This window comes from Geotrypetes seraphini, chromosome 2, assembly GCF_902459505.1.
Source record: "Geotrypetes seraphini chromosome 2, aGeoSer1.1, whole genome shotgun sequence".
NCBI classification, from domain to species: domain Eukaryota; kingdom Metazoa; phylum Chordata; class Amphibia; order Gymnophiona; family Dermophiidae; genus Geotrypetes; species Geotrypetes seraphini.
The window spans coordinates 225,092,130-225,115,825 of record NC_047085.1 but is presented as its reverse complement, the minus strand read 5'-3'; the positions used below and the strand labels follow the sequence as shown (position 1 = coordinate 225,115,825).

At 48.3% G+C, this 23,696-nt stretch overlaps 1 protein-coding gene across 1 annotated transcript in view; it reads left to right on the top strand.

Annotated features, from left to right (window-relative positions):
- Positions 1–1,483: 1,483 nt before the first annotated feature.
- LOC117355910 (glutamate decarboxylase 1-like) overlaps positions 1,484–23,696 on the top strand; it is a 135,731-nt gene continuing 113,518 nt past the window's right edge. The window contains exon 1 of the mRNA XM_033935024.1: positions 1,484–1,524. Coding sequence (XP_033790915.1) covers positions 1,497–1,524 — 28 coding nt within the window. The 5' untranslated portion in view covers positions 1,484–1,496. The remainder of the gene's footprint in view (positions 1,525–23,696) is intronic.

The following is a 23,696-nucleotide window of genomic DNA, read 5'->3' as shown; positions in this document are numbered from 1 at the left end:
AGATCGATGAAAAATTAGATCTAATACATAATTGGTTAAAAACAAATAAACTTGCACTTAACATAAAAAAAACCAACGTGATGCTTTTTCCTTGGAAAGAAAATCTTGAACTCGTTGCTCCTATTACTATAAAAAATGTCCCCCTTCAAATAGTTAAAAATACAAAAATTCTAGGAGTCACTTTTGATAATAAACTAAATTTTCACGATCACATCAGTAACATTGTTAAATCTACTTTTTATAGATTACGCAGGATTCGATCTATTTCAAAATTCTTATGCCCGAAATCACTAAATATTCTTATCCATTCTCTGGTGATTTCAAAAATAGATTACTGTAATTCTCTTTTTAAAGGAATTTCATTAAACGAAATTAAACGTCTCCAAATTATCCAAAATATCTCCATTAAACTCATAACCAAATCGAGAAAATTTGACCACGTTACACCACTTCTGAAAAATGCACATTGGCTCCCAGTTATTCACCGGATAACATACAAACTCTGTTTACTTACCTTTAAAACTCTTTTGAACAAAACCCCAGCATTTATATATAAATCATTAATTCCGTATCATCCATCTAGAACATTAAGATCCAATGAGCAACATCTTTTAACCATTCCATCGCTTAAAATCATTAATACTAGACGGCAGTTCATCTTTTATGTGATCGCCCCACAGACGTGGAATTCCCTCCCAATTTATTTACGTATGGAGCAGGACCTAGGAAAATTTAAAAGTAATTTAAAAACCTTTCTTTTTAAAGATGCTTTTAGTAACCTCTAGGCCACAGATTACATATTATTAAACTATGTTTTAATTTGTCTTCCTATTGTACTTTTCCTTTGTATTGCTTTACTAGTCCTAGTTGTATTTCGCTATCCCTTCCTTCCCTATGTTCTTTAAATGATGTCTTAGTTTTTAACCCAATGTTACTATTCAAAGTTTGTATTGTATTGTTTATTTTGTAATTTTTAATGAATGTATTTTAAATTGTTCATCGCTTTGAAATCTGACTAAGCGATTAATCAAGAGATATATTAAACTTGAAACTTGAAACTTGATGAGTGAAAAAGCATGTATGTGTTTCTGTGTATAGGGAGTGTGTGGGACTGTGTAGCAGAATGTGCATTTGTTGGTAAAGTTGAAGAGAATATGTTTGCTGGCAGAGTTCTGTGTTTGTGTGCTTATGTATATTTACACAGGGAATTCTCAATAGACCATATTTAAAGTCCCCCTGCGTAAAGGATTACTAATGCGATGTGAATAGTGTTCTAGATGATGTACAATTCCTTTTACCAAAACAATTGGATGCTTATTCTTTTAAAAAACCAACAATTTTCTCAGCTCCTCCCAGATGCAAAGTTAATAGATACACCCTGGGGCTCTGTGAAAGAGAGCTAATAAAAAGACTGTGCAAGCCTGAATAGGAGAAAGTCTTCCTTTAAAAAAAAAAAGGTGTGGTTGCAAGTTCGTGTGCTGCAGAAGACTATAGAAATGGATTTCTTGCCTGTTCCTGAGATAAGTAAGTTTATATTTTAAAACTTAATTTACTTTAGTAACTGGTTTAATAGTGAACACATTATAATGTTAGCTATATCAGTCCTTTTTTTAAATTAAAAAAGCAAATTTATTTATAACAGGCAGGAGCATAGATTGAAATTAGATGTGTTCTCCCCTCCTACCAAGCAACAGTTTCAGAAAAAGCTCCTTTCCAAAAACAAGGTGAAGGGGGGGTCTACCTAAGAAGATTTAGGGGAGGCTCCAGTCAAAGACTTGCTATTTTTCCAAGCAGGGGCCAATATGTAAAAAATAAAATAAAATCCAAGACCAGACAGTTGCAGTCACCCTGTCAGCCTCTACCATTCTATCTCTACCCCTCTTCTCCTTCAGACTGGCTCTGCCCCCTTCAGTTTTTAACTCCCCCCACCCCCATACTTTCTCTGAAGGGTTGTTTGTGGTGCCACCTTTTGAACAGCTGCTCTGTTTTACATATTCCTCTCTCTCCTGAGAACAGAATGGGATTCTGGCTGGCGCATAGCTCAAACACACCTGTGTGTGGTACAGGCATTATACAGAATAACGGTTATGGCGGTAATCCAGCAGCAAGTCTGAAGAGCAGGTGGAGGGAGATTGTGTACTGGGGAAGAAGTCAAGGGGTCACAGTTAGTGTCAATGGGGACCTTGCAATAAAAAACACTATGTGGACCCTCTCCCCCTTCTTTCTTGGGTCTCGCTGCACTGCAGGGGTGCTTGGGCAGAGCTCAAGAAACTAATAACATCATTATTTCTAAGTGATGGGAAGATTTAAATGATTTCAGTAAAGACATTAAAATGAGAACTGAACATAGAAAAAGACTGCACTGCTGTTTCAAATGTGTGAATATTCAAAAGCAAACCAAGTAGCATTTTCGGTTCATAGACAATTGCGCGCGGACAAAATCACGCAGACAACTCAGCGTGAGACAACTTAGTGCTAGACAAATGAGCGGAAGACAATTGAGCGTTAAGACAAGTGAGCGCAAAGACAACCAAGCGTAAGACATTTGAGCGCAAGACAATTGAGCGCAAATTATTTTCCGAAATGTGCACGAGCGGGACAACTCAGTGCAAGACAACTGAGCGCAAGACAACTGAGTGTAAGACAACTGAGCGCAAGACAACTCAGTGCCAGCAACTCAGCACAAGACAACTCAGCGCAAGACAACTCAGCACAAGACAACTCAGCGCCAGCAACTCAGCGCAAGACGGAAGCACGCGCCGAAGAAAAAGGGGGTTTTGTTGGGGAACCCCTACAGTTTACTTAATACAGATCGCGGCGGCGTTGTGGGGTGTTTGGAGGGTTGTAACCTCCCTCTTTATATTGGAAATTTAACTGGTTCCCTGTTTTTTAGGGAAAAAGTGAAGTTTTCAGTAAAATATGTGGAGTTACATTCCCCCAAACCCCCCACAATGCCCCCACAACGTGGCGCAATCTGTATAAAGTAAAGTGGGGGGTTTTCCCCCCTCCACACCCCCGTCGGAGACCTTAAAAATTTTAATTTTGTTCGGCACGTGCCTCCGCGCTGCGCTCAGTTGTCTGCGCGCGGCCTTTGTCCTGGCGTGGTCTTGACATGACACCGTTAAAGCAGAGATGATAGGAATGGGAGAGGGACAAGGACAGCAACATAACTCATAGGGACAGGATGGTGAAATTCAGTTCCTGTGTCCCTGTGTCATTCTCTATTTGGAAAAAGAGTTTAATAAATCAAAGTAACAGGGTGGCCAGGTTACCCAGTTCCGGGCTGCAGATTTTGGGATAGTTCTCAGTTTTTGACCCAGGTGTTTTTGTCCCGTGCTGAATTTGCTTAATGATCTTTACATGACAGAATATATGTTTAAAGTGTTTATGAAGATCATTATCTCGTTTTCTTTGTTTGTTTAAATCGTTATTCATGTTCAAACTTACAAGTGTCTTCACGCTCTGTTGTCTTCACGCTCAGTTGTTTTCAGGCCCAACAGATTTCAAAGATTAAAGACAAGCTTCACTGCTCCCCCTTCCCCCCCCCGAATAAAACCCAAACAAAACTGTCCACAATTTGTTTGCAGCCTTCTAGTTATTGATTTTATGAAGTTTCTTAATATGTTAAAAGATAATAATAACCAATTTGTTAAATGGCAACCTTAGTCATTATAAGTCATTATAAGTTCATAATGTCATTGGAGTTTGTGAGTGTAAAATAAATTCTGGAATCAATAGTTGTATTATAATGTTTTTATTTCTGGGTAACTGTATTATTGAAGAAAGCATAATACAGTGAACATATAGAATGGATAACATAGGTCCCCCAGGGCAAAGTTAAATGCAAAGTAAGTATTATTGAACACAAGTAAACATGATGTGAACAGCAAATAATAACATTGAATGATAAAGATCATTATAAGAAGTTTGAAATTAAAAAGACAATTACATGGTCTAAAAATAGGATGATGATGAGTGCGAAAGCCTAAATTCACAGAAAGGGAAGTATCCTGTATGCTTTAGTTATAAAATAGTTAAGCCTTGAGCCAGGAGTGGGATCCCTAGGATAGTAGACTTGGGGGTGGGTCAGTAGAGTGGGCAGACCTGATGGACTATGGCCCTTATCTGCCGTCATCTTCTAAGTTTCATCTTCTATGTTTCTATGAACTGGAGGATGTAAAAGGCAATGAACTTTAAAAGATCATATATAGAGATACATACATAAATCTAGTCCATATATACATATTGAGTACTTCTTGTTCAATGCTAAAGTATTGTTCCCCATCAAGCACAGGAACATTTGAAAAATGGACAGAGTGTGGAGAAAACTGACTCTTTGGCTCTCATTCAGTCAGTGTGTGTGTGTCTGTGTGCAGTGTGAGCCACAATAGTGGTTGCTGAAACAGGGGTGGTTGGTGGTGAGGTACTTAGATTAACTGAGTACTTTGCAAACATGTCATAGATTCACAGAGAAGATGGCTTCCTATTATGGATTTTGTGTGCACAAGCACAAATTCTCCAAGCGTGAAGTACTCTGATTAACTGAGTACCGTATTTTTGCGGATATAACGCGCGCGTTATACGCGTTTTTACGTACCGCGCATACCCTTCGCGCGTTATATGCCTGAGTGCGGTATACAAATTTTTTTTTACATATTTCACACCCCGCCCGACGCCCGATTCATCATCCGGAAGGACGCTCGCATCCCCACCGCTCGCACCCCCACCCCGAAGGACCGCCGACTCCCCGACAATATCGGGCCAGGAGGGAGCCCAAACCCTCCTGGCCACGGCGACCCCCTACCCCCACCTCGCACTACATTACGGGCAGGAGGGATCCTAGGCCCTCCTGCCCTCGACGCAAACCCCCCTCCCCCCAACGACCGCCCCCCCCAAGAACCTCCGACCGCCCCCCCCAGCCGACCCGCGATCCCCCTAGCGACCCCCACGACCCCCCCACCCCCCTTCCCCGTACCTTTGGTAGTTGGCCGGACAGACGGGAGCCAAACCCGCCTGTCCGGCAGGCAGCCAACGAAGGAATGAGGCCGGATTGGCCCATCCATCCTAAAGCTCCGCCTACTGGTGGGGCCTAAGGCGCGTGGGCCAATCAGAATAGGCCCTGGAGCCTTAGGTCCCACCTGGGGGCGCGGCCTGAGGCACATGGGCCCAACCCGACCATGTGCCTCAGGCCACGCCCCCAGGTGGGACCTAAGGCTCCAGGGCCTATTCTGATTGGCCCACGCGCCTTAGGCCCCACCAGTAGGCGGAGCTTTAGGATGGATGGGCCAATCCGGCCTCATTCCTTCGTTGGCTGCCTGCCGGACAGGTGGGTTTGGCTCCCGTCTGTCCGGCCAACTACCAAAGGTACGGGGAAGGGGGGGTGGGGGGATCGTGGGGGTCGCCAGGGGGATCGCGAGTCGGCTGGGGGGGCGGTCGGAGGTTCTTGGGGGGGGCGGTCGTTGGGGGGGGGGGGGGTTTGCGTCGAGGGCAGGAGGGCCTGGGATCCCTCCTGCCCGTAATGTAGTGCGGGGTGGGGTTAGGGGGTCGCCGTGGCCAGGAGGATTTGGGCTCCCTCCTGGCCCGATATTGTCGGGGAGTCGGCGGTCCTTCGGGGTGGGGGTGCGAGTGGTCCTGCCGAGGGGGGAGAAGAATCGGACGTCGAGGGGGGGCATCAGGCTTTCAGGATGGGGACAGACCTTCAAGGGGGGACAGGACTTCAAGGGGGACAGGCAGACCTTCAAGGGGGACAGGCAGGGCAGTGCACCGAAAGTCAGGGCGGGTGAACGGTGAGTTGGGGCAACCAGAGGAGAGTAGGGGAGGGCGAAAGGAGAGTCGGGGTGGCCAGAGGAGAGTCGGGCAGCATGCGCGGTATACCCATGAGTGCTGTATACAAAAGTTTCCGTGCATACAAGTGTGGTTTCTGCGCGCTATACCCGTGTGCGCGTTTTACACGGGTGCGCGTTATATCCGCGAAAATACGGTACATGTCGCTCAGTGCTAAACTGCTGTTCCCCATCAAGGGGAAAGGTAGAAATATAGGTGAAATGGACTGGGCCTGTGGGAAACTGGCGCACCTGTTCAATGCTAGTGCCTTGACACTGCACTCAGGAAGTACTTATTAAATACATGCTATTACTTCAGGAGACCAGTGCCCCTGTTTTATTAATGGTAAGTAGTTCTGGATTTAAAGCAAACTAAATGTGCATCTCCTTACAAGAGGCATACGGGGATATGGGTGACTAAAATTACGCCAGGTGTACACCTTATACAGCAATCACATTGTGTGCACGAAAGGAAAGATGTTAACATATCACCTCTATGCATTTCATCTAATTTATACTTAAAGGATTAAGAATGATAAGTGTTCTACTCTATTAAAAACATCTCTAAACAAGATAAGCTGTCAATCTTGTAGCGTTACAAATTCTACCTAGTTAACACAGCCATGTAAATTAACACTTATGTTTGATAAGGTTTTGCATTTATCCTGTACGCAGTTGTGCTTTAATTTCAATAAACTGTATATTAAAATGTCTTTTTAAAAGTATCATAGATATGATGTCACATTTTTCTGATCATCAAAGGAGAGCTGGCAAGCCAAGTCCAGACATGGGAGCTGAGACGGTAGGAGGCAGGCGAGTCATGATGCTGGAGACTTGAATTGTGAAGTTGTAGTCACAGCTGCTGCAACACAGGAGGCTGGAGGGCAAAGAAAACACTGTTGTCAGGGAGAGAAAGAGAGAGGGAGAGGGTGAGGGAGAGAGAGAGAGGGAGGGAGAGGGAGGGAGGGAGAGGGAGGGAGGGAGAGAGAGGGAGGGAGAGAGAGAGAGCCACTCACAGGAGGATTGAAGATCCCACGAGACTGTAGGTGGCAGGCGAGTCATGATGCTGGAGACTAGAGGTCTGCACGGGAACGGTGATTGCGGGGATCCCGTGGGTTCCCCCCTGGCTCACGGGACTCCCACGGGGACACCCCCTGGCCCACGGGACTCCCACGGGGATGCCCCCCTGACCCACGGGACTCCCACGGGGATGCCCCCTGGCCCACGGGACTCCCACGGGGATGAAAACAGCCTACCTAAATTCTGGCGATGCAGGCATGCAGCTTACAAGTCCGGCGTCGCAGCGGGAAATAGCCATGCTGAGCAGTGAGCTCAGCACGTACACAGATGAAAGCCTTGCTTGCTGATTGGTCCAGCGGCCCCGCCCTGCTGTGCCGCCGGACCAATCAGCAAGCAAGGCTTTCATCTGTGTACGTGCTGAGCTCACTGCTCAGCATGGCTATTTCCCGACGCGGGCATTAGGCTATTTTTGTCATTTCGGGTGGGGGGTGGCAGCAGCAGCAGCAGCAGCCTGAAAAAGAAATCATCCTGGCCCAGGTCGGTGTCATACTCCGGAACTTCTACCTCTTCCAGCAGCCCTCTCCCTTCTACCTGCTTCCGGCCACACCCCCTGCTCCGCGGCTCTCTTCAGCAACTCAGCAGCAGCGATCGACACAAGCTTCTGACGTCGGGGCCTACCCTCTGCGAGTCCCGCTTGTTTCAACTTCCTTTTTCCACAAAGGCGGGACTCGTAGAGGGAAGGCCTCGATGTCGGCAGCTTGTCTTGATCACCGCTGCTGACGAGTTGCTGAAGAGAGCCGCGGAGCAGGGGGGTGTTGCCAGGTGCAGGTAGAAGGGAGAGGGCCAGATGCAGGACTCGTGGGTGAGGGAGGAGAAGAGAGAGGGGAGGGAAACAAAAGGAAATATTTCATACTGGGCTGGGCCAGATTGGAGGGAGGGTGGAAAGATTCTGGCTACCGGGTGCAGTAACAAAGGAAAAGGGGGGAAAGCTGAAAATGGATATAGTGACACAAAGAAGAGAAAGGGTAAGCAGGACCTACTGAATAAGGATAGAGATACAGAGGGGACATGAAGAGGAGGTGAAATAGAGACATAGAAGTAATGCTGAAAAAGTGTGTGGGGGGAAGATAAAGACATTGAAAGGGCAAATGGTGAACATGGGGTAAAGACAAGGACAGAGACAAATGAAGATTCTGAAAAAGTGGTGAGATAGGGATATAGGTGAGATGGACACAAAGAAGGGTGATGCTGGAAAATAGGTGGAATGGTAATTCTGACAGACACAGAAGGGAAATGCTGGATCAAGGAGAGATGGGGCTCAGGCTGGATGAAATGAGGAGAAATGCCTTGTTGGCCTGGAACTTCCTCTCCTACGTCAGAATTGACGTCAGAGAGCGGAATGCTGGTCAGCGCGACGCTTCTGCAGGGAAAGCTTGGGACAGCGGTGGCTTGGGGGCTATTCCCCAATGGCGGTGGCAGCAAACCGAGTGGCTTTGGGGAGGGCACGGAGAAAGAAAGAAAGGGGGCAGACAGGGAGACAGAAAGAAGGGGGAACAGGGAGACAGAAAGAAAAAGTTGGGGGAGAGAATGAGGTCTGGAGGAGAGGAAACATACAGGAGGCTGAAAGAAAGGAAGAAAGATTGGATGCACAGTCAGAAAAAGAAAGTGCAACCAGAAACTCATGAAATCACCAAACAGCAAAGGTAGGAAAAATGATTTTATTTTCAATTTAGTGATCAAAATGTGTCTGTTTTGAGAATTTATATCTGCTGTCTATATTTTGCATTATCCCAGGACAAGCAGGCATGATATTCTCACATGTGGGTGACGTCATCTACGGAGCCCCGATGCGGAAGCATTTTCAAGCAAACTTGATTGAAGATTTAAGTTTGCTCTGCTGCTCCACGCATGCGTGCCTTCCTGCTCCACTAGGGGGTGCATCCCCTCGTGGTCTCCAGTTCAAAATTTTCCGCGAGCCTAGAAGACGTGTTTTTCAGGCTCTGCCCCAACTGCCTTCTAGCACCGCGATTTTTTCTTGTTTTTTCACGATTAAGTCGCTGTGCGCGAATTCCTTACCTTTTTACTTGATTCCTGCTTCGTTTTCAACGACCCGGAGGCTTCCGGGTCCCCGTGGCCGCGTGGCTAATCGAGCCGCGGCTACTTTCGATTTAATGTCCCGGCCTTTGACCGGCTTTAAAAAGTGCACCCGGTGCGAGCGGCTTCTTTCTCTCACAGACCCGCACCGCCGGTGCATCCTTTGTCTGGGGGCGACTCATCCAACTGACTCCTGCCCCCAGTGCGCTATTTTCCAAAACCGGGCCCTCCGCCGAAGAAAAGCCCGCATGGCGGATCTCTTCACCCCGGACCAACCCTCCACCTCGGCCTCGAGGTCGGCCCTGGCCTCGGCCCCGGCCTTGACCTCGGCCCCGGAAACCTCGGCATCGCCTCGAGACTCGACCCCGAAGTCCTCGGGACAACAGAAAGCCTCGGCTCCGGGTAAGTCCCCTCTTCCCTCTTCAGGTTCTGTAACAGCGAAGAAGCCAGCCTCGGAGACAACGGCGATGCATGGCGGAAGCCCCATGCTTACAGCCCCGTCTAAGCCCTCCAAGCCTTCGGGCCGTGCCTCCACCACACGGGAATACTCTGATACGAGATCGCCCCCGGTGGAGCGCACAGAGGCAGGGGACATGCCTTCGATGCTGTCCGTGCCCGTCTTCCAGGACCTACTCCGAGCGATGATCACGTCGGAGCTGTCCGCTGCAATGGCCCAGTTTCAATCGGCCTCGACCTCGAATGTGCCAGACCAACCTGAGCCTCACACCGAACAACCTCGAGGAAAGGTGCGCAATCCTCGCCGCATCCCATCCTCCTCGGACTCCTCGCCGAGACGCCCGAAACGTTCCCCCTCTGCGGACCGCCGAGGGGCAAAACGTCGGGCTAGAACAACAGAAACCTCGAACCGCCGTACCTCCAAGAAGGCCCGAGGTTCACCAACCCTACGAGGCCGTTCTCCCACACCTCGTACAGGACCACTAAGGGTGGCTGAGTTATCACTCTCCAACCCGCGTATCCTCCGAACTCCCCCTCGGACGCATTCTCCGAGGGAGTCCGGATCGAGGTCACCAATCCGACATCGATCGGTACCCCTAACCCCGGCATCGTCTCCGAGGGGCTCCTCGAGACGCCGAAGATCGACAACCCCGGAACACTCTCACAGTGCTTCCCCAACCTCGGAGCATGGATCAGAGCATGAACCTCGATACTCGAGGGAAGCCTCCTTATCCTTCTCCACCCGACGAAGGTCTCGTTCCCTGACCCCGCACGGGGCTCCGGGGACATCTCGCCCATCCTTCACTCGCTTTGTCCAAGACATGGGCCACGCATTGGACTTAGATCTCCAGTCCGACTCCAGATACTCTAAGGAGTACCTGGCGGAGCTGGATATGCCATCACTGCCCAGAGAGTCCCTTCGCTTACCACCTAACCCGGTACTCCAACAGGCCTTCTTCAGGAACCTGGAGACCCCCTACATGGTCACGGCCGTACCCTCCAAAATGGAGGCCAAGTACCGCACAGTACCTTATCCGGGATTCGAGCAACCACAGCTCTCCCACCAATCGCTGCTAGTGGAATCCTCCTTGAAAAAGGCTCACCCGTCCCGGGTCTCAGCAGCGGTACCCCCAGGCCGGGAAGGCCGAACCCTGGACAAGTTCGGCAGGAGACTATACCAAAACGCAATGATGGCCTCTAGGGTGCAAAGCTACACTTTCACCTTCACATCATACCTCAAACACCTCATTGGACTATTGAGAGCCTTTGAGACTGACCTACCGGCCTCCCGGCAGGAAACGTTCGGCCTGCTTTTAGAGTCCCTCTCCAACCTGCGCCTTCATCTATTCCACGCGGCCTACGATGGCTTCGAACTCTCCTCCAGAGAAGCAGCCTTCGCTATCGCCATGCGCCGACTAGCTTGGCTGCGCCTGGTCGACATGGACCCTAACTTACAGGACCGGTTAGCTAACCTCCCCTGCGTGGGAAAGGAATTGTTCGATGACACTATCGAGGCGGCGACAAAACGCCTCTCCGAACATGAACGCTCATTTGCCTCCCTTGTCCGGCAAAAGCCCAAACCGCCAGTGCCCAGGCCATACAGGGCCCCTCCGCGCCGCTACCCACAAAAGTCCACCCCTGCCTTCTCGCGGCCCCCACCCAGACGTCCGCAAGCCCATCACAGGGCCATGCCCAAGTCCCAACCGCCCGCGACCACCAAACCATCCCCGTCCTTTTGACGGGACACGCGGAAGGAGGCCGCCTTCCCATCGGAGGTCGACTCAAAGCCTTTTACCCTCGCTGGGAACAACTCACGACGGACGCATGGGTCCTTGGCGTGATCTCATCAGGGTACTCTCTCAACTTTCGGGCCATTCCCCCGGACAACCCCCCAAGGAATTGCCCTCCCAACAGGACTCAGCTACCTCTACTCCTCTCCGAAGCTCGAGACCTGCTTCGCCTGAGAGCAGTGGAGAAGGTCCCCCCCGACCAACGGGGGAAGGGCTTCTACTCCCGTTACTTTCTGGTACCGAAAAAAACGGGAGAGACCTACGCCCAATACTAGACTTGAGACGCCTCAACAAATTCCTGGTACGGGAAAAGTTTCGGATGCTCTCACTACCAACACTCTACCCCCTGATCGACGAGGGCGACTGGCTCTGCTCCCTCGATCTCAAGGAGGCGTACACACATGTCCCAGTGCACCCCGCTCACCGCAAGTTTTTGCGTTTCCAAGTAGGGGACTGGCACCTACAATACCGAGTCCTCCCCTTCGGACTAGCATCATCACCTCGAGTCTTCACCAAGTGCCTCGTGGTGGTAGCAGCAACCTTACGCTCCCAGGGCCTCCAGGTATTCCCCTACCTGGACGACTGGCTAATCAAAGCCCCGTCCAAAGAAAGGGCTATCTCAGCGACCCAACAGACTATTACCTATCTACAAAGTCTGGGGTTCGAAATAAACTTCCCAAAATCTCAACTACGCCCCTCACAATCCCTACAGTTCATCGGGGCCACGCTGGACACGGTTCGCCTCCGTTCCTTCCTCCCCCCTCCGCGCCTGGAGGCGTTAGTAAGTCTGAGCCGAAGGATCTCTCGGCTGACCTCAGTATCAGCCCGACAGATGATGACCCTTCTGGGCCACATGGCCTCCACCGTCCATGTCACACCCTTCGCCCGCCTCCATTTGAGAATCCCTCAATGGACCCTGGCGTCGCAATGGCGTCAAGACCGGGACCCGATCGGCCACTCCGTGACAGTGACTCCTTCATTGCAACGATCGCTCCGCTGGTGGGCCGACTCTTCAAATCTTTCCAAAGGTTTGCTCTTCCTCACCCCACCCCACAGCAAGGTACTCACCACGGACTCGTCGGAGTACGCTTGGGGAGCCCATCTGGACGGCCTGCGCACCCAAGGAATGTGGTCAGCACAAGACCGCCGTTGCCACATCAACGTGCTAGAACTTCGGGCCATCTACCTCGCAGCAGTAGCCTTCCAACATCTGCTCCGCGACCGAGTGGTTCTCATCCGAACCGACAATCAAGTAGCGATGTACTACGTAAACAAACAAGGGGGCACAGGATCTTGGCCCCTTTGCCGGGAAGCCCTGCGCCTCTGGGAATGGGCAATCTCCAACAACACCTTCCTTCGGGCGGTGTACATACAAGGAGAACAAAACTGCCTGGCGGACAGACTCAGCCGCCTCCTCCAGCCACACGAGTGGTCACTACACTCTCAGGCCCTACGAGGAGTGTTCGAACGGTGGGGGACGCCTCAAATAGACCTGTTCGCGTCCCCTCACAATCACAAGCTGCCTCTCTTCTGCTCCCGGATATACTCCCCGGACCGGCTCGAGGCCGACGCCTTCCTCCTCGATTGGGAGGGAAGGTTCCTGTACGCGTTTCCGCCGTTCCCTCTGATACTGCGGACGCTTGTCCACCTGAAAACAGTACAAGCCACCCTGATCCTGATTGCCCCTCGCTGGCCACGCCAGCCGTGGTTTTCCCTTCTACTTCAACTCAGTGTCAGAGATCCACTGCCTCTGCCTCTGTTTCCCTCTCTACTGTCACAGGGTCAGGGTTCACTGTTACATCCCAATCTTCAATCTCTTCATCTGAATGCTTGGTTTCTCTCCCCCTGACTGCTCTCCCCGTGTCTCAATCAGTCAAGGAGATATTGGAGGCCTCTAGAAAAACCTCGACGAGAACCTGCTACTCCCAAAAGTGGACCAGATTCTCAACCTGGTGCTCCTCCCACAGCCAGGACCCGGTGTCGGTCCCCGTCCCCCTGGTCCTTGACTATCTACTTCAACTATCTCATTCCGGCCTAAAGACCAACTCCATTCGAGTACACCTCAGTGCGATTGCGGCCTTTCATCAGCCCCTGGAAGGGAAAGCCCTCTCGCTCCATCCCTTAGTCACTCGCTTCATGAAGGGCCTGCTGAACGTCCACCCCCCTCTCAAACCTCCCCCGGTGGTTTGGGACCTTAACGTGGTTCTGGCTCAACTAATGAAACCTCCATTTGAGCCCCTAGACAAATGCCATCCAAAATTCCTCACTTGGAAGGTAATTTTCCTACTTGCACTCACGTCCGCACGGCGGGTTAGTGAGCTACAAGCTCTGGTAGCGGACCCACCCTTCACGGTATTCCATCACGACAAGGTGGTACTCCGCACCCATCCAAAGTTCCTACCTAAAGTAGTGTCTGATTTCCATCTCAATCAGTCCATTGTCTTACCTGTGTTTTTTCCCAAGCCCCACTCTCACCCCGGAGAAGTGGCGCTCCACACTCTTGACTGCAAAAGAGCGTTGGCCTTTTACCTCCAACGCACTCAGCCACACCGGAAAGTCCCACAACTGTTTTTGTCCTTCGACCCAAACCGGTTAGGTCACCCAGTTTCCAAACGCACCTTGTCCAACTGGTTGGCCGATTGCATCTCCTTTTGCTACGCTCAGGCTGGTCTCGCGCTGCATGGTCGAGTAACGGGACACAAAGTCCGAGCGATGGCAGCCTCCGTAGCCTTCCTCAGGTCAACACCTATTGAGGAAATCTGCAAGGCTGCCACATGGTCTTCGGTTCATACCTTCACCTCCCACTACTGTCTGGACGCCCTGTCCAGAAGCGATGGCCGGTTCGGCCAATCGGTGTTGCGAAATCTATTTGCTTAAATTGCCAACTTCCCTCCATCCCTCTTCAGTAAGCTTGGAGGTCACCCACATGTGAGAATATCATGCCTGCTTGTCCTGGGATAAAGCACAGTTACTTACCGTAACAGGTGTTATCCAGGGACAGCAGGCATATATTCTCACAACCCACCCACCTCCCCGAGGTTGGCTTCTTGGCTAGTTAAGTGAACTGGAGACCACGAGGGGATGCACCCCCTAGTGGAGCAGGAAGGCACGCATGCGTGGAGCAGCAGAGCAAACTTAAATCTTCAATCAAGTTTGCTTGAAAATGCTTCCGCATCGGGGCTCCGTAGATGACGTCACCCACATGTGAGAATATATGCCTGCTGTCCCTGGATAACACCTGTTACGGTAAGTAACTGTGCTCTATGGCTCCCTTTTACTAAACTGCAATATCGTTTTTTAGCGCAGGGAGCCTATGAGCATTGAGAGCAGCACGAGGCATTCAGCGTAACTCCCTGTGCTAAAACCTACTATTGTGGTTTAGTAAAAAGGGAGGGGGTGTATTTCTCTATTTTTGTATTTTATTACCGAGGTGACATTGCATAGAGTCATCTGCCGTGACCTCTTTGAAAAAACCCGGAATATGAATAATTAACATTTTCTCTGCCTTTCATTGTGCTTTGTGCTTTTTTTAAATTTTATTGTTGGTAGATCATTTTGACTTAGTCATTATAAAAGTAGCTCACAAGCCCATAAAGTGTGGGCACCCCTGCTCTAAGTCTTCTTACTCTGGGGCACCAGACCTCCCTCATACAAAGGCCGGGAATGCAGAGTTGGTTCCATTTTCGGTAGGGGATGCCTTGGTAGGCTCACTGCTCAGCCACTGGGAACCCAGATTCGGTCCTGTTCTGGGTGGAGGACACTTGTGGGGTGGGGTGGGTGGGGAGGGGGGCTAGTTTGCGCCATCGTGCAGGCTCACCACTCTGTCTCTGCTGGCAAAAGCACAGTCTGTCCCAATCTAGGGGGAGAAAACCTAGCAGGGACCAGGCTGCACCACAATACTGGCTTCTAGAAAGCACAATGGACGGGGGGGGGGGGGGAGGGGTCTAGCAGTGTGTGGCACCATTTGGACCCATGTAGACTTGCACGGCCATTCAGATGCTGACCTGAGGTCCCTTTCCATCCAGCATCTGCCCCTCCTCCTCTTTCCATCCAGCATCTGCCCCTCTGTCTGCTGCTTCCGCCCAGCATCTGATCTGTCTCCTCTCTTCCTCCTTTCTGCCCCCTCTGTCATCCCATCCATCATCCTTCTTTCTCCCCCTTCCATCTAGCATCTGCCCATCTTTCCCCCCCTTTCAGCCCAGCATCTGCTTCATTTCTCTTTCTCCCCCTTTTATTCAGTGTCTGCTCCATCTTTCTCTTTCCTCCCTTCCATCCGTATCCTCCCCTTCTCCTCCTTTCCATTCAATGTCTTCCTCCCCTCTCCTTTTCTTTACATCCATCATCTGTCTTTTTCTCTCTCTCCAGGCATTCCAGCTTGTCTTATCTTTCCCCTTTCATATAGTGTGTCTGACCCTCCCCATTTCTATCTACAGTCTGTCTCCTCTCACCTCCTACATTCAGTATCTACCCCCTCCCACCTGACACCTCAGCCACCGCCAGACTGATGCAAAGCCTTCCCTCCGATGTCAGCTCTGACTTCGGGGGAAGACTTCTGGGTCGGCTACATATGGCTTGCTGCAGGCTGCCTCCAACCCCTGCTGTTATCTGGACTCAAATGAAGTGGTGGAAGGGAGTGCATTTTTGGACACAGAAGTCATGAACTGGGGAGAGAGGAAGGGAGGGAAAGAGATGCTGAGGTGGGGGAGGGAATAGAAAGAGAGACTTGGGTGTGGGTGTGTCAATGAGCGGGAAAGAGAGATGGTTGTGTACACACGGCAAATGGAAGAAAGAGGAGAATTTTTGGTCGTAGGGAGGAAGGTACAGAATGTGATAGGGAAGAAAAAGATGAGAGTGAGAAATGTGGCAAGGGAATAATGGGACAGATTGAAAGGGATGCAAGAAGGAGGAATATTGGACAGTGGTGAAGGGAATGGAGGGAGAGATGTGGCATAGTGTTGGAGAGGGGTGATAGAAGGAGAAATGTTGGGCATGGGGCTGGTGGGCAGGCACGAAAGATGAGAAAGAGATAAATGCTGGACCATGGTAGGGGGAACCAATGGACAGCAACAGAAGAATTTACAGAAGATGGGAAAGCGGAAAAAAGAAACTGGGATCAACTTTATGGAAAAATAAGTCTCCAGACAACAAAGGTAAAAAACGGAATTTATTGACTAAAATATGTTAGCTTTGGGAAATGTATATGGCAGATGTCTTTGTTTTGTGTTCAAAAGAAAAGGAAATGCATTTCTGGTTTTATTTCTACAGTGTTGAAGTACTTGTTGACCCTTGCTGTGACTGGTGGGGATCCCCAAGCACCGCCAGCAGAGGACCTCCTCTAGAAATGGCCAGAACTCCCCTCCACCAAGCGCAGCAGTCGCTGGCAGCATCCATGAGCCACTGAGGTGTCAGCATCTGTGACTCAGGGACGCTACTGCTGCCTGCCAAGCTTGGCAAAAGGGACCCCCGGCCAACTGCAAAGGAAGTCCTCAGCTGACAGTTTGTGGGTTCTCATCAGCTGAGTATTTATATTTTATATTTACATTAGAGGTTCTGGTAGAAACCCATTTACAAAGTATGTATTCTTCCCAATTAATATTTCCAAATTAATAAAGTCTCTTTGCTTATTTGTAAATGGGTCTCTACCAGAGCCTTTAATTCAGTAGCATAATTCAATAAAATAACTATTTCTGAAGTTTATAGGGAAGGATGGTGACGGAGGGGATTCCTCGCGTGGACGGGTGGGGACGGAGGGGATTCCTCGCGGGGACGGGTGGGGACGGAGGGATTCCTCACGGGGACGGGTGGGGACGGAAGCATTCCTCACGGGGACGGGTGGGGACGGGTGGGATTTTGGCGGGGACGGTTGGGATTTCTGTCCCCGCGCAACTCTCTACTGGAGACTTGAATTGTGAGGCTGGAGGGCAAAGAAAAAACTGTTGTCAGGGAGAGAGAGAGAGGGAGGGAGGAAGAGGGAGGGAGGGAGAGGGAGAGAGCCACTCACAGGAGGACTGAAGATCCCACGAGACGGTAGGAGGCAGGCGAGTCGAGTCATGATGCTGGAGACTGTAGGTGGAGTGGAGTGGGTAAGTTGGGAATGGATGTGGAGGGGTGGGAGTGTGGAGGGGGTGGATGAAAAGGGGAGGAAGAAAGGGAGGGAGTTGTTTTTTTTCTTTTTTTGTATTTTTTCTGGGAGGGCTAAGGGCAGGAGGGGGAGGGAGTGAGGCAGGGGGAGGAAGAAGGGGAGGGAGGAGTGGTGACAAGAGGGTGCAGCTCCCTCGGTAACAGCGGTAGCCATTCACGGGGTGGGCGGGGTGGGAGGGGCACCACGAAGTGCTGCAAGCAAGACCTGTAGTGCCCCTGTCACGTCACGGATGTTTCTGACGGACTCCTCTGCAAAGTCTTGCATGTGCTGCACCCCTGCTAAGATGGTAGCCACCGCCGTGTAAATGTCCTCCGCTGTTACTGATCTGGGCGGAGGATCAGTGTTTGTGGCAGCGTGAGCCACAATAGTGGTCGCTGCAACAGGGGTGGTGGCCGGTGCGCGGTTGGTCCCACAATCTCTGGTGGAGGGTCGGAGGGGGGCAAAATAGGTGGGACAACGGTTGGGGCTTTGAATGGGGAGGGGGGATGTTGACATAGGCGGGGAGGAGGAGGGGGATGCCAATATATCTGCAATGAAAAAGAGCATTAAAAGCAGGTGGACATTGAAAAGACAATTACGTAGTCAGCATGGTCTTGGCAGATAAAGTGTACAGTGGAAGCATCTATGAGACAAACTTGGTTCTTTTTGTTACATATGAATAAACCTAAGAATTTGATATTATATTAAGAAGATTCAAGTGATGTCTTAAATCTTAAATGTGTTTATTAACTGTACACTTGATGTACGTTTTAAAAATGAATAGAAGATTTTAAAATAAAAAATTACAGAATCAAAATATCGGAACACTTACCGGACTGGACAGAGAGGTCACTCAATCTCTCCAGGATGGGTGTTGAGGGAGGACTCATGGAGGTACATGGGAGGGCTGGGGGAGAGGTAATGACAGAGGGATGATGTTGGGGGAAAAGTTGAAGGCAGAACCTGGGTTTAGGGGGTGGGAGGGAGGGGGAACTGGGCATTGGGAATGGGCAGGGCAGGGTTTGGGGCATTTTCGTAGGGGGATCCTAGAAAAGGGTGGTCAAGGGCGTCAGTGGGGGGAAGTGGGACGGGACTGGGTGGAGGTGGAAGGGGGTTGGGACGTTGGACGGGGCTGGACAGAGGTGGAAGGGGGTTGGGACTTTGCACGGGGCTGGGCAGAGGTGGAAGGGGGTTGGGAAGTGGAGCGTCTGCGTGGGATAAGGAACTGCTGGTCAGGGATAGGGGCATCTTCCTCTTCCTCCTCTTCCTCCTCCTCCTGATCCTCCTCCTCCTCTTCCTCCTCACTCACATCTGAAGACATAAATGCATGTAGTGTCAGAAGTATATGAAGAACTGTTAATGTTTAAAATACATGATTAGTCAACACAGATATTATGACTGTACATCTTATACCCACCCGATATTTTACTGTAACATACCTGGGGTGTTGTCCAGATTCCGTCGGACAGCCCGCACCCATGCAGGGTGATGTAGCCTAAGCTCTCGGGCTTTTTTCTTCAAATCCTCAACCTATTATATAATGGAGAGACATGAGTGAGCCATTATATATATATGGGATATGTTAAAGCAAGGGTAGGCAACTTCAGTCCTCGAGCCCCGTATTCCAGTCCGGGTTTTAGGATTTCACCAATGAATATGCATTGAAAGCCGTGCATGGAAATAGATTCCAAGCATATTCATTGTGGAAATTCTGAAAACACGACTGGAATACAGCTATTTAACTCAAACAAGTAAATGAGAGACACCATTATCAACTGCGCAATTTTTCAGCAGATGCATGATGACGCAGTGCACGATTTCATGAGATGCGTAACCATTATTGCCTTCCGCACCAAAAAAAAAAGAAAATTTGTCCGCGCCAATTTGTCAGCGCACAATTGTCTATGAACAACATGTATTTAATAAGTACTTACGGAACGCGGTGTTAGAGAACGGGCGTTGAACAGGTGCGCCAGTTTACCCCAGGCCCTGTCCATTTCACCGATATTTCTACATTTCCCCTTGATGGGGAACAGCAGTTTCGCATTGAGCGTGAAGTACTCAGTTAATGTGAGTACTTCACACTCGGAGAAGTTGGGCTTCTGCCCACGAAAACCTGAATAGGATGCCATCTTCTCTGTGAATCTATGAGGTTTTTGCAAAGCATATATACCAGTCACATGACCGATGGTGTGTGAATATCGTGAGATTTCCCCTTTTCAGCGCTGCTATTGGTTATCTAAAACACATGTTATATGGTTAATCATGAAACAGATTTTACTACATTGTAGTGATGAAATGCACATATTAATTGAGTATGTGTGAATTGTATAGAATATAGTTTTGTAGTACTTTATTGAAACACAATTAGCGTAAGCATGGCGCGCATATGTGTTGAAACGCGTAATGACATCAGCATGTCTCCATTAGTGCATAATGATGACATGTGTCATCATATTAAAGTTATAGTACTTTTTGGCGCAATTGACGGGTTAGTTTCCCAGTGCGCAATTGACGGGTTTTAGTATAATGAGCGCAAGTGAAAACCGCGCGGCCGAACAGAGTTAATGGGAAATCTGAATAAATGGTGATATTTGTAAATGCGGGTGGGGGGGGCCTAATTGCGCATGCGCATATGTTGTTCAATGTATGCATGTGCTGACCTATTGATTCTAAATATTCAGATGTGAGTCGCGCCGATATGAAAGTGCAGCGTACATGAGAAAAGGCTTTATCAAATACTGGCAATAATCTTTTATTTATTGTATACGCAAAAGGATTGGTTGCAAGTCAAATGCGTGAGAGATTGACGCATCCGCGCATGCGCAGCTATAACAGTGTTTGCATATGGGAAACACATAAGAACAATAAAATTATATTAATTTTAAAAAGATCAGGGAGTCATGAGCAAATATTTTAATGATTACACATCATTTTCCAATCATAATATATTAATACAGTCATACATCACATATTGTAGGGAAGAGGGATGCGGAGGGAATACATTACTGCTCAATGCAGTAAGTAAGATGCTGCCTTTGCTATTTACACTTATGTTGATTACTAAACATCATGTTTTCCATAATGATCGGTGTTGTCATTAAATGGATAGAGGTTTAATGGGATGTGCACAGCTGTTATGGGATACATTTCTTTAACTGGTCTTTTTATAAATAATTGCTTTAAAGTATCTGTACAAAAACCAATTACAGAGGATGGGGTATATTTTTCAACCTTATATAGGTATCATCACACTAAGGTGTGTATTGGGTCGTTCATTAATTCTTAGCTTTGTCCTAAAGTTAACTGACCTAATGTTAACTGAAAATGGAATCTAAGTCACTCTGCACTGATAATATGCCACCAGGTCAATTGTACAGGAGAAGATTTAACCTACATAAAGCATGGCATTGAAAATTCTTATTTTTCTATTGGAATTGTGAACTTATTTTCTCTGCTAATGTCTTAGAAGTTTCAAGCATCAAATAGCATATTCCTTTTCTGCCTTCTGATGCATTCAATTTGACTTTAAACTAGAGTTTGATGTGGCCTAATGGTTAGAGCTGCAGCCTCAACACCCTGAGGTTGTGTTTCAGACTCTGCAGTGCTCCTTTTGACCCTTGCCAAGTCACTCAATCCTACATTGTCCCAGGTATGTCAGATAGATTGTGAGCCTACCGGAACAGATAGAGGAAATTCATGAGTATCCATTTGAAAACCACTTAGATAACCTTGAAAGGCGGTATATAGAAACGGGGACGAAGAGCGAAGTAATAAATTTGTAGATGACACCAAGCTATTCAATGGGGCTTGGATTAAAGAGGACTGTGAAGATTTACAAAGGAATATTTGGAGCATTGAGTTTCAGCATCTCAATGGCCACGAATTTGTTGTTGGATGAAGAGATGATCAATGTCTGCAACTATGAGACAAACGTGGATTGTTATTTAACATAGAGCATCTTGGACACTAGTTATATATTATTATTCATTCTAGGATAAAATAGCATTTAGAATGATGGGAGGGAAGGGAGGTAATTCCATGTATCCTAAAATGAAATGGAAAGATTGGCCAATGATATATTTAATGATGTCAGAATAAATATGATTTGAAGAAATGTTTTTCATTTTTTAATCTTACATCAAGTGTTCCAATAAAAAAACATTTTAATTTAAATGCATCACTTGCAATTCTTTCTAACAGTTAATTGTTTCCATTGTTTCCTTACTTGTTACTTAGTGGGATAGTACAATAAAAACTTACATTTAATGGCATGGTTATTAATGTCATACTAACATAAAGAAAACAACAAAATGTTTTAACCATTGATAAATGTTTATTAAAATATTGCATACTAGCTGATGCCCCGGCGTTGCACGGGTATTTAATTATAGCAATAACACTGTAAATGGATTCAAATAAAGATACTTTATAGTGGTGAATGAAAGTATTTTTTTACAGCTTAATAAAAAGTACAATATTCAAATTATAAAGTGAAATATTTGACAAAATGAATACAATACAACTAACGCAAAACGTGATTATAAACAACAATTTTAGTTTCACCTCCTGGAGCAAGAACATATAAATTATTGGGTGAACCCACCCTTGAGCAAGCAAAATAGAGTTGTGGGCCGTGAGACCCCCAGAACATATCACCCCAGGTAGTGAGGGATCTGCATACCAAGTTTCGTCCAAATCCGTCAAGCCGTTTTTGAATTACTGTAAGAATGGCAGCTTTTTACATTTTTTCCATTGACATGAATGGGTGAAATCTGATTTTCTGTTTGTAGCTCCGCCCATGTGTGCAGGGGGGCCGCGAGACCCCCAGAACATATCACCCCAGGTAGTGAGGGATCTGCATACCAAGTTTCGTCCAAATTGGTCACAGTGAGAATGGCAGCTTTTTACATTTTTTCCATTGACATGAATGGGTGAAATCTGATTTTCTGTTTGTAGCTCCGCCCACGTGTGCAGGAGGGCCACGAGACCCCCAGAACATATCAACCCAGGTAGTGAGGGATCTGCATACCAAGTTTCGTTCAAATCGGTCAAGCCGGTTTTGAATTACTGTAAGAATGGCAGCTTTTTACATTTTTTCTATTGACATGAATGGGTGAAATCTGATTTTCTGTTTGTAGCTCCGCCCATGTGTGCAGGGGGGCCGCGAGACCCCCAGAACATATCACCCCAGGTAGTGAGGGATCTGCATACCAAGTTTCGTCCAAATTGGTCACAGTGAGAATGGCAGCTTTTTACATTTTTTCCATTGACATGAATGGGTGAAATCTGATTTTCTGTTTGTAGCTCCGCCCACGTGTGCAGGGGGGCCGGGAGACACCCAGAACATATCACCCCAGGTAGTGAGGGATCTGCATACCAAGTTTCGTTCAAATCGGTCAAGCCGTTTTTGAATTACTGTGAGAATGGCAGCTTTTTACATTTTTTCCATTGACATGAATGGGTGAAATCTGATTTTATGTTTGTAGCTCCGCCCACGTGTGCAGGTGGGCCGCGAGACCCCAAGAACATATCATCCCAGGTAGTGAGGGATCTGCATACCAAGTTTCGTTCAAATCGGTCAAGCCGTTTTTGCGTGATCGCGGCACATACACACACACATACATACACACATACATACCTCCGATTTTATATTGTGGTACGCTGCCTATGCCTGCTAGGTGTGTTCCTAGTCCAGAGCCCTGTCTGAAGTCCAGCCTTCTCCCCGATGTTAACAATTCCTCTTGTTATGAATCTTCTGATGCCATTTCTCCTTTGCCCTCTAGAGGGAGTCGGAGAGCACATGTGCAGAATGCCCATCCCCCTCTCAGGCCCAGGCTTGCTGATAAGAAATTCTTTTCACCTGAGGGTTGGGGGCGGGGCTGCAAGCTAGTTACCCAGAGAGGAAAGCTCCTGGGGAATCAGTTAAAAGGAGAAGAGGCACAGGACAGGCAGGAGAGTTCAGGGCTGGGAGATTCTGATAGCGGTTCTCCACTTGAATGCATGGAGCTGACTGAAGCCGGTGAAGTATCTTCTTTGAGGGAAAATGAAGAAACACAGGCCATGGAAATAGACCTGGATTCATCTGCTGCTCCAGTTAGTGGGAACCTTCCAATGGAAGTTGGCTTCTGTGAAGACAAGCTGCATGTTGGTGAATTGTGAGTAACTGGGGACCTTTTCTGAAGGAAAGACTTCCCTAATTATATTGTGCCCTGCAGGAGCTTCAGAAACCAAAAAGCTCCAGAAGATTTGAAAGACTTTTTGTTTGCTGAGAGTTTTTTTTTGTTGTTATTGTTTCTCTGTTATGAGAAAGGACTATTTCCAGCCTAGGTAGTGGGGTTCGCCTCATGTATTTTTGTGGTGGGATAGTGGGCCTATTTGGCAGTATAATAT